The sequence below is a fragment of the Myotis lucifugus genome, unplaced genomic scaffold (genome assembly GCF_000147115.1).
Source record: "Myotis lucifugus unplaced genomic scaffold, Myoluc2.0 scaffold_60, whole genome shotgun sequence".
Classification (NCBI taxonomy): domain Eukaryota; kingdom Metazoa; phylum Chordata; class Mammalia; order Chiroptera; family Vespertilionidae; genus Myotis; species Myotis lucifugus.
In genome coordinates, this window is record NW_005871108.1 from 1,052,924 (window position 1) to 1,068,802 (window position 15,879).

General features: G+C 45.8%; 1 protein-coding gene and 1 long non-coding RNA gene across 4 annotated transcripts in view; one reads left to right on the top strand and one right to left on the bottom strand.

Annotated features, from left to right (window-relative positions):
* Positions 1-319, bottom strand: part of PSMF1 (proteasome inhibitor subunit 1) — a 40,425-nt gene extending 40,106 nt beyond the window's left edge. For all 3 annotated transcript variants that reach the window (XM_014456419.2, XM_023754341.1, XM_006089368.3), the window contains exon 1: positions 41-319. In XM_014456419.2, coding sequence (XP_014311905.1) covers positions 41-169 — 129 coding nt within the window. In that variant the 5' untranslated portion in view covers positions 170-319. The remainder of the gene's footprint in view (positions 1-40) is intronic.
* LOC106697280 lies at positions 178-2,061 on the top strand. Its single transcript, XR_001348350.2, has 2 exons — positions 178-311; positions 1,200-2,061. It is a non-coding gene; the product is annotated as an uncharacterized LOC106697280 (long non-coding RNA).
* Positions 2,062-15,879: the final 13,818 nt, after the last annotated feature.

Here is a 15,879-nt window from a genome sequence, read left to right on the forward strand (position 1 = left end):
TTCGGCCCTCCACTCTAGTCCGAGCCGATCCGTGGCGTACCTGCTCGCCGGCACCCACGCTGTAGTAGCCGCGCGTCACCAACTCCCAGTGCAGGAAGCAGACCAGCGCGTCCTGCGCACAGGTCATCGCCGGCGCCGCCGACGCGAACAGAACCTCCAAGCCCGCCATGCGTGCCCCCGGCTTCTGCGGGCAGAGGAAGGGAGTGAGGAAGTGCGGTGAGCCGACCGGCCCTCCGGGGACTGATGACTCCGCACCGATAATCCACTCGCTCCAGCTGCTTCCACCCACAGCCAAAATGGAGACGCCTCGGGTAAGGGGGCGCGGCTGCCGGAAGTAGCTCTAAAGCGCGGCGCAGCTGCGCGAGCGAGTCCGGGCTGGAAACATGAGCGCAGAACTTAAAGGTTCCGCCGGGCAGTGCGCGGGCGGGGCGGGGCGGGGCGGGCGGGGCCCCCAGCTGGAATCCCGATCTTCCCAGGTTGCTAGCAGGACCGCTGCAGGTAGGGTGTTGCGTCCTGGAGGAGAGGCCCCCTTATTCTGAGCCACAGACTTCCCATCCGCAGAATGGGGTAGGCGCATGCTAATGGGGGGAGATGTTATGAAATATGGCAAAAATATACTATTAATAGTAATGGCCTCTTAGTCATTTCGTGCTACGTGCCACATTATTCGAAATGCTTCACTACTTGTATTCATTTATTTAATCCTCATGACCCATATAAGGTTGGTATTAATTATAGCCCCATTTTACAGATGGGTAAACAAAAATGCAAAGGGTTAAATTTGACCAAGATAACACAGCCATACAGTGAGTATGGCAGAGATGGAATTAGGACTTAGCTGACTGGCTCCTAGGATAGCATTTTTATTATTTTTAATCCTCACCTGAGGATATTTTTTTCCATTGATTTTTAAAGAGAATGGAGGGTAGGGAAGAGGGGGAGAGAGAAAAACATCAACGTGAGAGAGACACATGGACGGACCAGAGCAGGGGATCAAACCTGCAACCGAGGTATGTGCCCTTGACCGGGAATCGAGCCCACAACCCTTCCGTCAATGGGCCGAGGCAACCACTGAGCAACTGCCTGGGCTAGGATAGCATTTATTAAATGTTTATTGTGTACTAGATGCTGTGCCAAAACCTTTACATCACCCTAACAACAATTCTGAGGTATGTTCCATTATCACCTCCATTTTGCAGATGGTAAAACCAGCTCAGAGAATCAAGGCCACTTCCCCCAAGAAAACAGCTGCCTGCCACAGAGCTGAAGTTCCTGATCTACTACTAAATTTCAATAGTTTATTTGCCTGTCTCCTTCATGATTTTTACCACCTATTATTTCTTCATCAGGTTTCTTGAAATCTAGTTTCCCATCCCAGTCAGCAATTGGCTGCAAGCCATTATCATCTCTCATGTTGATGCCTACACTAGCCTCTAAACTGCCCTCTCCTGAACGTCTCTCCTACGTTCTGCAACTATAGATTACGTTAGAACATACGCTAGATCACATCCCACATCTGCTCAAAACTCCCAGGGCTCCCATCACACTCAAAGGAAAAATTAAGTCCTCCCTATGGTCTACACTAACCTGCATGTGGTCTGCACCCCCGTCCCTCTCTCAGCACTTACCTCTCTCTGACATTAGCTATTCTAACTCTCCCCTCATCACCTGCATTCTTGTTGCAATAATCTTGACTCCCATCTTCTCTTACACCCACATTTGCTTCAACAGCAAAGCTAGTCGACTTCCTGACTAGCCTCCACCTTGACCTGATTCTCTAGCCTGTCATACTTGGACTATTGCAGTAGCCTCCTACCCAGTCTCTCTCTTTCACATGTTCTATTCTCCTGGCCTTTCTCTGCATGTACTGCTGTCACTGCCTGGAGTGCTCTCTCTCCAAACATCTGCATAGTTCATTCCTTCCTTTTAGGTGACTCCTTCCCTCATCTCCTACTAGCCTCAGCAGAGGGCTTCCCTGACACCCATCCAAAACAACCTCCTTCATGCAACCACTTTTTTTTCTTTCCTGGAAAGTATTAATCATAACCTGATACTATATTAGGTATTTGTTTGCTTGTTTATTTAATGACTGTGTTCCCGCTAGACTGTGAAAAGGAGCAGAGACCATGTTTGTCTTGGATATAGGTATGCCTGAGTACCTTCCCAGTTCAGTATATACTTATTGAATGAATGTATGAATGAATGCATGCATGCATGCATGTGTGAATGAATGAATGAATGAATGGATGAATAAATGATTGGGCTAGTCTCACTCACCCTTCTGCAGTCCACCACTCACTTTGTTAGCTGGCCTTGTATCTCTCAAAATTTTGTGTTCTTGAGGTAATCTTTGGATGCCCAGATTCTTACACCTCATTTGTGGAGATTCTAGATGAGCAGGTCTAAGATGGAATGCAGGCATGTTGACCACACTCTGGGTGATGCTACAGCTGGGGACTGTGGAACTCCTGAGATGTATTGCGGGTGGCATAGGTTATTTGCTCTTTCCACCAAGATTCTCTGCATTTTCAGGCATCCCTGATTTTACTTGCTCTGTCTCTTCTGCTCCCAATGTCTTTCACCAGTTATGGAAAATTCCACCAATTCATTCATTTAATCATTAACTAAACCTCCATAGGCTGGGTTGCCCTGGATGGTGATGCAGGCTCTGTACTGCACAAAGGTGCCCACCCCAGTGGCAGCCCTATCCCTAAGTGCCTACTGTGATCCAGGCCCAGATGAACAAGCCATAGTTCCTGCCACTATGGAGCTCACTGTCTAGTGGTAAAAAAAAGGAACCCCAGTGTGAAAACTGTTATGGCAGAGGGACACTTGGTGGTCTGTGCAAGCCCAGAGGAGGCAGCTAATTCAGGTTAGGGGTCATGGAGGGCTTCTTGAAGGAAGAGATGCCCAATTGCACTGAACTGTAGTGGAAGATAGGGAGCAAGGTGTTCCAGAAACAGGGAGCAGCATATGCAAAGGCTTGGACGTGTGAAATGCAGCCAGTACTCTGTGATTTGAGGGTCAATGCTGCCTCCTGAATGAGGCCTCCCTTCATCTCCTCTGCCCAAAATTAATTACACTCTCCTTAGTGCCATTGGCCAGTGGGGGTGCCAAAGGGCGGGCATGGGACAGAGAGAGCTAGCAGACTCAGCGGGGAGGAGAATTTTATCATTCCAGATGATTAAAATGCCTGGTTCATGGTGATAATAAAAAGCAGACTGGCTGTTGATCAGTTTTATTATTGCTTTAAGGTTTTCTGTTTTTTTAAAATAGACAGTGTGTCCCCACCCTTGCCTGCACTTGGGCAGACAGCTCCCCATCCCCCTTGGTTTGTCCACTGCTTTGGGTACAATTGGTTATAACTTGAATCCCACAGAATTTTGGTTCCCTGTTATGCATCATCACCCCCTGTTAGCTTGTGTTCCCTCAGAAGCCAATGTGAGGCAAGGATTTGAATGGTTTATTTAGGACTTAATTCCAGGAAATAGCAGTAAGGGAGGAGAGGAATGAGACAGGGAAGGGAAGGAAGCCTTAGGTGTTATATGATCAAGCCAAGGTTTCACCTCTTGGCACCTGGACATGAGTTGTCCCAATTGAGAGCAAAGGAACTGGGGTGTTTCACTCCCTCCCTGCCTGACATAGGTTGAGTGAGGGCTGCTTCTGGGGCATGAAAAGCCCTAAGGCAGAGAATTGCAGAGTGTAGAGAAAGCAGCCTTTGGTGCTTAGCGGTGAGTGCTCAGAAGTGAGTGGGGCACTGTGGCATCTGCTATCCTTTCACCCCCGCCCCGCCCCCAGCCCATTAAGGGTGAGCCATGTCTTTGAAAGTTTCTGACCCAGCAGCCACCATGGAGTAGGCACTAACATTTGTATACTGAAAGAATAAGGTAAGCTCTGACTATTGCACTAGGCTGTGAGTCCCCTGAGGGCCAGGACTGTGTTCTGTCCACCCTGGACCTCAGGGTCTCCATGGTTCTCCCTGGATGGGAACAAATAGGAGGGTCCCGTGGGGCTGGAGCTTGTCCATGTCTGCCCCTGGTCCATCCATCCAGCACTTTCTGTGGACTTACCTTTATTACCAAGAGTCTCGGTTGTTCCTGTGAGGCCTGTGTGCAGCTGAGAAGGTAAGCAGGTGGAAGGTGCCTTGTTAGCTGGGCACCCGCTGCCTGGGCGGTGCAGAGCCCATGGGCCCAGGATGATGGAAGAACATGGCAGGTGGTTGCAGCCACCAGTTCCTGGTTGCCAAGTAACAGCAATGTGAGTATTCCAAGTTATCTGGAAACCGTCTCCCTGGAAACTGTAGAGGTGAGCTAAAGGGCAGGTCCCATGTGGACCCGGAGGTAGAATCATTCACCGCTGGAATCCTTCTTCTGTTCCTTTTGCCTGGCATAAGCCCAACCACCTCGCCTCCTCAAGGATGCTCTCCATGATTAGTACTGCTCAGTACTAACTGAAACCCAAGACCTCCCATTCCCCTTGTCAGTGGGGTGCCCAGCATATTTGACATCTGGAAGAGAGAACTCTATTTTTAAATAATATAACTAATATCACTCTATTAGGTTTTTTTTGAAATATTTTTTGTGGTAAAATACACATAATATAAAATTTAACTGTCTTAACTATTAAAAAGGTATAGTTCAGTAGTATTAAGTACATTCACATTGTTGTGCACTCACTTCCACCATTGTTTTCAGAACTCTTTTCATCTTGCAAAACTGAATCTCTGTGCCCATTAAACAACAACTCTCCGTTACTCCCTCCTCCCAATCCCTGGCAACTACCATTCTACTTCTGTCTCTAAGGATTTGACTATTCTAGGTACCTCATATAAGTGGAATCACACTGGATACGTCTTTTTGTGACTGGCTTATATCACTTAAAATAATGCCTTCAAGGTTCATCTATGTTGTAGCATGTGCCAGAATTCCTTTCTTTCTAAGCCTTAACAATATTTCATAGTCAATGTCTATATCTATCCACATTAATATATGCACAATGGAATACTTATATTTATATCTGTCACATTTTGCTTATCCACTCATCTGTTGATGGACACTTGGGTTGCTTCCACCTTTTGGTTGTTGTGAATAATGCTGCTATGAACATGGGAGTATAAAAATCTGTTTAAGACCCTGATTTCAATTATTTTGGGTATATACCCAGAAATAGAATAACTGATCAATCATAATTCCATTTTTAATTTTTGGAGGAGCCTCCATACTGTTTTCTTTGATGGCTGTACCATTTACATTCCCACCAACAGTGCACAAGTGTTCCCTTTTCTCCACATCCTTGCCAACACTTGCTATTTCCTGTTGTGTTGTTGTTGATTTGTTTTGTTTTGATAGTGACCACCTAGTGGGTATGAGGTGGTATCTCACTTTGGTTTTGCATTTCCCCAATGATTAGTGATTTTGAGCATCTACTCATGTGCTCTTTGGCTATTTCTACATCTTCTTTGAAGAAATTCCTATTCAAGTCCTTTGCCCATTTTTGAATTAGGTTGTGTTTTAAATAGCCATTATTTTTTTAGTTTCAGATTCACAGTAAAATTGAGTGGAAGATACAGAGATTTCCCTTATGCCCCCTGTCTCCACACATGAATGGCTTCTCCCTTTTACCGACATTCCCCCACAGAGTGGTGCGTTTGTTGTAACCGGTGAATCTACATTGACACATCACTATCACCATAGTTCATAGTTTACATTAGGGTTCACTCTTGATGTTGTACATTCTATGGATTTGGACAAGTGTATGATGACATATTTCCACCATTACTGTTTTATACAGAGTGCCCCAATCCTCTGTGCTCTGCCTATTTGGCCCTCCCTACTCCTAACCTCAGACAGCCACTGGTCTTTTCATCTTGCAAACTATGTCTCCATAGTTTTGTCTTTTCCAAAATATCATATGGTTGGAATCATACAGTATGTAGTCTTTTCAGACTGTCTTCTTTCACTTAGTAATATGCATTTAAGATTCTTCCTTGTGTTTTCATGGCAGCGTTTTTTGTGTGTGTTGTTGTTTTTTTTAGTGTTGAATAACATTACATTGTCTGGTTGTGCCAGTTTACTTATCCTTTCACCTACTGAAGAGCATCTTGGTTGCTTCCAAGTTTGACAATTATGAATAAAGCTGCTATAAACATACATGTGCAGTTTTTTTAATGTGGACATAAATTTTCAACTCCTTTGGGTAAATACCAAGAGTGTAATTGCTGGGTTGTATGGAAAGAGTATGTTTAGTTTTGTAAGAAACTGCCAAACTGTCTTCCAAAGTGTCTGTACCATTTTGCATTTCCACCAGCAATGAATGAGAGTTTCTGTTGCTCGACATCCTCACCAGCGTTTCATGTTGTCAATGTTCTGGATTTTGGCCATTCTAATAGGTGTGTGGTAGTATCTCATTGTTTTAATTTGCATTTCCCTGATGATGTATAATGTGGGGCATCTTTTTATATGATTTTCCCTCTGTATATTTTCTTTGGTCTTTGGCCCAAGTTTTAATTGGGTTATTTGTTTTCTTATTACTGAACAACTCTTATTATTGTTGAGAATTTTTTTTATATATTTTGGATTAATGTCCTTTATCAGATGTCCTTTGAAAATATTTTCTCTCAGACTGGTTTGTCATTTTATTCTCTTGGCAATGTCTTTTGCAGAGTAGAATTTAAAAATTTTAATGAAGTCTAGCTTACTGATTCTTTCTTTAATGAAACGTGCCTTTGATGTTGTATCTAAAAAATCATTGCCAACCCTCAGGTCATCTACATTTTCTCTTATGCTATCTTTTAGGAGGTCTATGATTCATTTTGAGTTAATTTTTGTGAAGGATGTAAAGTCTGTGTCTAGATTCTTTTTTCTTTGTTTTTTTTTGCATGCAGATGCCCATCTATTTCAGCACCATTTGTTGAAAAGATTACCATTTTTCCATTACATGCCTTTGTGAAATAAATTGACTATATTTATTTGGGTCTATTTCTAAGGTCTCTATTCTGTTCCACTGATCTATTTGTCCATCCCATCACCAATACTATACTGTCTTTTTTTAAAATATATTTTTATTGATTTCAGAGAGGAAGGGAGAGGGGGAGAGAGAAACATCAGCTGCCTCCTGCATGCCCTTCACTGGGGACTGAGCCCGCAACCCAGGCGTATGCCCTTGACCGGAATTGAACCTGGGACCCTTCAGTCCACAGGCTGATGCTCTATCTACTAAGCCAAACTGGCTAGGGCTACACTGTCTTTTAAAAAATATTTTAACTATGTTTTATTGATTTTTAGAGAGAAGGGAAGGAAGAGGGATAGAGAGATAGAAACATCGATGAGAGAGAAACATAATCGATCAGTTGCCTTGTGTAGGCCTCCCACTGGGGATTGAGCCCACAATGTGCCCTGACCGGGAATGGAACCAGTGATCTCTTGGTTCATGGTCGACACTCAACCACTGAGTCACACTGGTTGGGCTAAATACTGTCTTGAATACTGTAGCTCTATAGTAGGTTTTAAAGTTGGATAATGTCAATCCTTCAAATTCTCCTTCAATGTAGTGTTTGATCTTCTGGGTCTTTTGCCTCTCCACATAAATATTAAAATAAATTCATCAATTTCCATAAAGTAATTGATTGAGATTCTGATTGGGGTTACATTGAATCTATAGATCAAGTTTGGAAATCCTGACATCTTAAACAATATTGAGTCTTACTACTCATGAACATGGAATCTCTTTCCTTTTAGTTAATTCTTCTTTGATTTCTTTCACCAGAGTTTTGTAGTGTTCCACATATAGATCTTGAAATTTTTGGGTGGAATTTTAAGAGTTCTCTATATATCCTGGATATTAATCCCTTATCAGATATATGACTTGCAAATATATTTTCTCATTCTGTGGGTTGCCTTTTTACTCTGTTTATAGTGTCTTTGAATGTACAAAAGCTTTTCATTTTCATGAAGTTAAATTTGTTTATTTTTTCATTTGTTGCCTGTGCTTTTGATGTTGGATTCAGGAAATCATTGTCAAATCCAATGTCAGGAAGATTTTACCTTATGTTTTTTTCTAATACTTTTATAGTTTTAGGTCTCATATTTAGAACTTTGACTCATTTTGAGTTAATTTTTGTGTGTAGTGTGAGGTAGGGGTTCATCTTTATTCTTTTGCATGTGGATATTCAGTTTTCCTAGAACCACTTGTTATAATCACTGTCATTTCCCCAAGGGTGAATGGTCTTGGCACTCTTGTCAAGAATCATTTGACCATATATGAAAGAGTTTATTTCTGGACTCTATATTCTGTTTCTTTGGTCTATATACCTACCTTTATTCTAGTACCACATTCTTTTGATTACTATAACTTTACAATAAAGTTTGAAACAGGAAGTGTGAGTCCTTCAATGGATCCCCCATCTATATGACAAAATTCTTTAAAATAATAATCACATAGTAATAAATAGAAATTATTTTCCTGATCCATTCTTTTTTCATGAAGCTATAACTTATATATAGTACAAATTCCCCTTTTTCATGTACAATTCTATTTTGACAAATGTACACAGTACTGTAACTATCAGGCACTCTAGATATTTCAGAAAGGCAGAGATTTTTAAAATATCATCTTTATTGAAATATAATTTGCATACAATAAAACCACAAGTTTAATTCTACACTTCAATAAGTTTTGGCTAATGTATACACCAGTGTCACCATAGCAATCAAGATGCAGAACATTGACATCGCTCCAAAAGTTTCCTCAGACGTCTCTGCAGCCAGTGTCTCTGACCTCTGGTGCAGGCTACTACTGGTCTGCTTTCTGTCTCTATTGGTTAATTTAGCCTCTTGAAATTTCACAAAAATGAAATGTATCTGTTGGCTTGGGACCTGGGAAGCGATGTCAGAATAGAGTTAGAATACTAGAGAATTATAACAGACTAGAGGCCCGGTGCACAAAAATTTGTGCACTCGGGGGAGGGGAGAGGGAGGGTCCCTCAGCCCGGCATGTGCCCTCTCGCAGTCTGGGACCCCTCGGGAGATAACAACCTGCTGGCTTAGGCCTGCTCCCGGGTGGCAGAGGGCAGGCTCAATCCCTAGGTGCAGCCCCTGGTCGGGCTCAGAGCAGGGCTGATTGGGGAGTTGGGGCGCCGCCCCCTGTCATGCACAGAGCAGGGTCAATGGGGAGGTTGCGATGCCACCCTCAGTCACGCTCAGGGTACGGCCGATTGGGGGGTTGGGGCACCGCCCCCTGTCACACTCAAGGCAGGGTCGATGGGGAGGTTGCGGCGCCACCCCCTGTCACGCACAGAGCAGGGCAGATCAGGGGGTTGGGGTGCCGCACCCTGTCACACTCGGGGGCAGGGCCGATGGGGAGGTTATGGCTCTACCCCCGTCACACACAGAGCAGGGCCCGTGTGGGGCGGTTGGGGCGCCGCCCTCTATCACCCACAGAGCAGGGCCGATCAGGGGGTTGGGGCGCCCCCACTGTCACACTCAGGGCAGGGCTGATGGGGAGGTTATGGCTCTACCCTGTCACACACAGAGCAGGGCCCGTGGGGGGGGGGGGCGCCGCACCCTGTCACACAAAGAGCCGCAGGGCGATCAGGGGGTTGGGGAGCTCCCCCCTATCAGGCACAGAGCAGGTCTGATCAAGGGGTTGGGGCGCCTTCCCCGTCACGAACAGAGCAGGGCAGATAGGGAGGTTGTGGCCCCGCCCCCTGTCACACACAGAGCCACAGGGCGATCAGGGGGTTTGGGCGCTGCCCCCGTCACGCTGATCCCGGTGCTGGGGAGGCCTGGAGGCTCCGCTGATCCCGGTGCTGGGGAGGCATATTACCCTTTTACTATATAGGATAGAGGCCTGGTACACGGGTGGGGGCCGGCTGGTTTGCCCTGAAGGGTGTCCTGGATCAGGGTGGGGGTCCCCACTGGGGTGCCTGGCCAGCCTGGATGAGGGGCTGATGGCTGTTTGCAGCTGGTCACACCCCCTTCAGGGTGGGGGTCCCCACTGGGGTGCCTGGCCAGTCTGGGTGAGGGGCTGAGGGCTGTTTTCAGCTGGGCGGGTGACTGAAGCTCCCAACCGCTCCTTTTTTTCTTTTTTTCTTTTTTATTCTGGGCCAGCTTTAGCTCCGAGGCTTGGCTCCAGCTCTGAGGCCTCGGCTGCTGAAAGCGGGGATCTGGTTTGTTTGGGTTCTATAATCGAAACACTGTTTCAACTCCAGCTCTGAGATCCCGGCTGGCTAAAAGCAGGTTACTGGGGTTTTGTTTAGCTTCTATATTTGTAACAATGTTTCAAACTGCAAGCTCAGAGGCCGGCAGGGGCAGGCGGGGAACGTTGGAGTCCTCCGTCACTGAAGCAAGCAAGCCTCATGTTCGCTTCAAGCTGCCTGGCTGCTGGCCGCCATCTTGGCTGGCAGTTAATTTGCATATTGCCCTGATTAGCCAATGGGAAGGGTAGCGGAGTGACACCAATTTGCATGTTTCTCTTTTATTAGTGTAGAAGATAAGGCTTGTTTAAAAAGGGGGGCACCCCAATAAATTTAACAAAAAAGGGAAAAATTAAAACAAAAAAGGGGGTGCAGAACAGGAGTAGGTGGGGAGGACTTTCACACGATGATGCAGGTCTGACGCCTGGGGAAAAAAGGGGAACGATGAGAATTGGAAAGGAGGAGCCTCAGGCTTCAGTGCAGCCAACACGGAGCCCCAGAACAGAGCCCCACAGACTCCCACTTCGGGCAGAAGTGGCGCGGCGTCCCTCTGTACCCCCTCTGTGCCCATCGCGGGGTGGGCTGCTGTGGAGAGCATGGCCTCAGCATTGTTCCAAAGGTGCTGCAGCTGGAGGTTGCTGGCGACCTTTACTCCGATAGCTGACTGGCAGTTTCTTTCTTGAAGAGAGATTGCTATCCCTCCACGGCTAACACTGACAATACTCTTCGTGCCTGCATTTTCCCACTCCTCATTATGTCCGAGGTTCATCTATGTTGTTGTATCAGTGCCTTCCTTTTCATTCATGAGTAATTTTCCATTGTACAAATGTATCCGTTTATCCATTCCCTTCTTGATGGACACTTGTGTTATTTCCAGTTTGGGGTGATTATGAATGATGCTACTATAAATAGTCATACACAGGTCTTGGTGTGGACATATGTTTTCATTAGTCTTGGGTAAATTCTTACAAGTGGATTTCCAATGTGGCTGTACCATTTCATACTCCTATAAGCAATGAGTGAGAGCCCTGGCCGCTCCACATCCAGCAGGAAGGCTTTAGTATGAAAAATGTGGCGCTTACAAAGCCATTGGGTAGGTTGGGATGTAAAGATTAGGCTGGAGGCAGCTTTCAGAGAGTCTGGAAGTTGCAAGGACTGCAGGAAAGCACCAGCAATGACCACAGCCGCCCTCCTGTCCCAAGGCAGAGTCCAAAACCTGCAGAGGAGACTGCAAAACGGAATCCTGAAACTCCGGATTCTGCCATTGCTGCTGGAGAAGCAATAATGTGCCTCTGCTGCCTCCTGTTGGCTGAATTTAACCCAGAACCCTGTGGGCAAGTCATTCTGGGAAATGTCAGACTCCAGACCCCTGCAATACAGAAGGTGTGTGTGTGAGCTGGTGGGAGACAGGGACTGTTTTGTGGTTTTAACAGACAAATTGGACAGTGAGTATTATCTCATTTAATCCCACAACTCTTTAAGGTAGAAGCTATTTTGAAGTTTCATAGAATCATTTAACTCTTTAAAGTAGGTGGGTGTATAACACTGATAACATAAAAGCTAATTTTTAAAAAAACTTTTGTGTACTATTTTCACTAAGTTTCTTCAAAGTTAAAAATATTTAATATCTACATTAGATTCTGTGTTTAAAACAGACTTTGAGAATGAATTATGATTGGGGCTTTAAGGTAGGACAGAAGAAAGGGCAATGCAAACTGCAAAGAACTTAGGAAATGGATCTATAACCCGCTTGCACAGAACCCCTGCTCTTTCATCTTGGCAGTATGTTTCATTAAATATTTGAAATAAAAAGAAATTAGGACGCTCGTTATTAAAATATAAAAAGAAAGGCACAGCAAGGTTGCACAATTGCTCCTAAGTGGTGCAGTCAAAATGTGAACCAGATGTCCCGCTTATACGCTACAGCACCACCGGCTGTGCCCGCGATGGCATCACAGGGGCTTGCAGGCACCCAAGCCTTGTGTCCGGAGGTCTACACAGGAAAGGGGGAGAGAACTGCTGTCCGGGCCTGGGCTGGAGGCAAGCAAGGCTGGGTTAGGGAAAAGGGTCCAGGCTGGGGACAGAGAAATGATCCAAGCATGGGAAGCCCCTCCAACCACAGGACACATGGAGGGTCCACGCAGACAAGGGAAGCCACAAGAGGGCGCCCGGGCCCACCCAAATGCCCACCAAGGGCAGCCGTGCAGGGTGAGGTGCATATCCCCTTCATCCTGACTACCAGTCCGTTCAGGGGAGCCCTAGACTGGGGGACCTGCGCAGGCTCTGTCCTCAGTGCAGTCACAGTCTTCATGCAGGGAAATACCTGCGTTGAGCTCTGGACATTGTTGACCCTCAAGGAGAGACAGTCCTCAGAGAACCCAAGTCTCCGGGGGCACAGATGGTCAGCTCTGCTCGATTCTGAGACCATTCTCCTCCCCACATCCTCCATGCCCCTCAGCAGACATCTTTGTAGCCATCCTTTCATAGACTTGGTTCTGATCCTTGCCCATGCCTCCAGCACCAGCCATGTCCAGCTCCGGCCCTAAAGCCCCCTCGGGCACCAACCTTAAAGGCCAGAAGCTTTGTCTGATTGATGCTCCCCTAACTGGAATATGAGCTTCATGAGCACAGACATTTGTGTCTGTTTGATTCACTACTGTACCTCTAGCTCCTAGAACAGTGCCTGGCACACATGGTAGGCGCCCAATAAAAATTTGTTGAGTTAATGAATAAATTAGTGGATGTACAGAGTGGAAAAGTGTCTAGGTCTTGGAGTCAGCAACCTGGGTTTACATCTCGGCCTCATTACTTGCCCTTTGTGCAACTTTGGTCACATCATTTAAATTGTCAAATAGGGATTATAGCGGTATTTTCCCAGGGGTTGGGATGATTCCTAAAGGTGATGCCACTAAAGTGCCTCCCATAGTGCCTGACACATGCCAGGGGCTCCTAAGTGGTGGCTCATTATTTGAGATAATGAAACCTTGGAAAGCAGCTGCTGTTTATTGAGGATTTACCATGTGTCTGACACTTGGCTTTTATTATCTAACTCAGGGGTGGGCAAACTTTTTGACTCGAGGGCCACAATGGGTTCTTAAGCTGGACCGGCCTAAACCAGCAGTCCAACACCGCCTGTTTGTGTGAACTAATATAAATTCAAAGTAAACATCATTACATAAAAGGGTACGGTCTTTTTTTTTTTTTAGTTTTATTCATTTCAAACGGGCCGGATCCGGCCTGCGGGCCGTAGTTTGCCCACGGCTGATCTAACTAGAGGCCCAGTGCACAGATCTGTGCACTGTTAGGGTCCCTTGGTGTGCCTGTCAGTGATCGGGCCTAAACCAGCAGTCCAACACACCTGCTGCTCCTGCCTGCCACTCCCGCTCATCCCAGCCCTGCTACACCTGCCGCAGTCTGCGCCCAGTTAGTCCCGATTGGGAGAAGGTTGCACTGTTGCAGTTTGCAGCGGCACTCCAGCCGTGAGCCCTGTGTCTGGCGCCCGTGGGTTTAGCTGAGTGGCGCTCCCGCTGTGGGAGTGCACTGACCACCCAGGGGGCAGCTCCTGTGTTGAGCATCTGCCCTCTGGTGGTCAGTGTGCATCATAGCGACTGGTTGACTGGTCATTTGGTTGTTTGGTCTCTTAGGCTTTTATATATATAGATTCAATTTTTGTAACTACTTCATGAGAGATTAAGCAGCTCAGAGAGGTTAAGTAACTTGGCCAGGATCACACAGTGGAGAAGAACAAACTTGGGTGTAAGTCCAGGTCTTGAAGACTGACGCAAAGTCAGACTTCCTGGGTTTAAGTCCTGTCTCCATCACTTACAAATACTAAGACCTTGGGCAAGTTTCTCAGTGGAGAGATCTAGGAAGGAACAGAAGTGAGCCACCACATAGGCCTGGACTGTTCTTCAGGATTTGGAGGAATTAAGGACACCACCAACTGTGATGCTGCAGCCTCACTCCCTTGAGATTGAGCAACCAACGCCTCTGGAACCTGCCCTTTAACCACAGCATCACCTGGCTCCCATCACACACTAGAAATTCCCAAGTGAATTCTTTGGTTTCTACCTGGAGCTGGATTCACAATCTATTCAAGGAGGCAGAACACACACACACACACACACACACACACACCCCTCTCCAGAAAGAGAAAGTGTTGGCTTAGCTGTGTAACCGTGGCTAAATTGCCTTGCCTTTCTAGGCTCTAATTTCCTACCTGCATGAGGATTATCAGAAAATCACATGGGAGGGCTGAGTCCTGAGCCCTAGAGGTGAGCAGGGGGCAATGAAAGGATTGATTTCCAGGGCTATTGCCATAAGAATCAGACACTGATGTCTAAAGCCCATTAAAAGAAACTTTCATTAAATGGTAAAATCATGACTCTCTTACCAATATAGAAATGATCATGTGTTAAAGATTTTATTTTACTTGTTAAACAGTGGGAGAACCAGATAGATGTTATAACTGGTTCAAAGGAAAAGTAAGAAAAGTTCAAATGTGTACAGAGTAAGGCAGTGATGGCGAACCTTTTGAGCTCAGCGTGTCAGCATTTTGAAAAACCCTAACTTAACTCTGGTGCCGTGTCACATATAGAAATTTTTTGATATTTGCAACCATAGTAAAACAAAGACTTATATTTTTGATATTTATTTTATATATTTAAATGCCATTTAACAAAGAAAAATCAACCAAAAAAATGAGTTCGAGTGTCACCTCTGAGACGCGTGTCATAGGTTCGCCATCACTGGAGTAAGGGAACTGAATTCTAAATGGAGGCAGCTGGTTTTTCCACAAGGGAAGGAAAGTCAATTGCATCAGACTAGATAGAGTCTGTATCAGTTACCTACAGTTTCCAGAGAGGCACAATAGAGCTCAAAGACAATGGGCTTTGTCTGTAGCCCATTTTGGGGAAGTGCTGTGTTTCTCAACTTTTCTGGGTTTCAGTTTCCTCATCTGCAAAATGGGGTTACTAGTTATATTGCCTGCCAGGTTGTTGAGAAGGTGAAGTGAGCTGGTAGAGTGCTTAGAATGCGGCCTCGCACAGAGCAAGCGGTTGTTTCTTTTTTAGGGTTCAGACTGTTCTTGTGGGGAGAAGCCATCCCAGGCTGAAGGACCGTGTTTTTGTGTGTGTTGCCTCATTTCATCCTCACAACCCGACACAGAGGTTACTGTGATAAACTTTGATTAGGAAACCAAGACTCACAAAGATGGCACTTGCCCAAAGCTGCTCTGAAAGTAAGTGCAGACTGGGGGCAGACCCGGGTCAGTCGGGTCTTGGAAGCCGTGTGCTTTGGTTGAATGCCTGTGCTGCCTTGGGCTCACATGCTTTCATTTCATCCTCACAATAAGCTCAGCAGGTAGGCACCATTCTCACCCTCATTTTTCACCTGTGGAAACTGAGCTAGAGAGAGTGCTGTGCTTGCTCGAGGTCAGAGCTTGACTGCAGAACGTTGCTCTTATGTGAAGCTGCCCTTTGTGTAAAGCACTGAGTTAGCACTCCTAGGCTAGATCTTATTGTTACTGTCTTCTCAGTCCTTCCTCTCAAGTGCATTGTAGAGGATGCTACACTTAGAAATCAGGGGATTTTTGTGTTCTAGAAAGGCCTAATTCTGTCACCAATTACCTAGAAGCCCTTGAGTGACAATGACAATAGCCTTGCTGATCACCAGGTCTTCTGTCCACT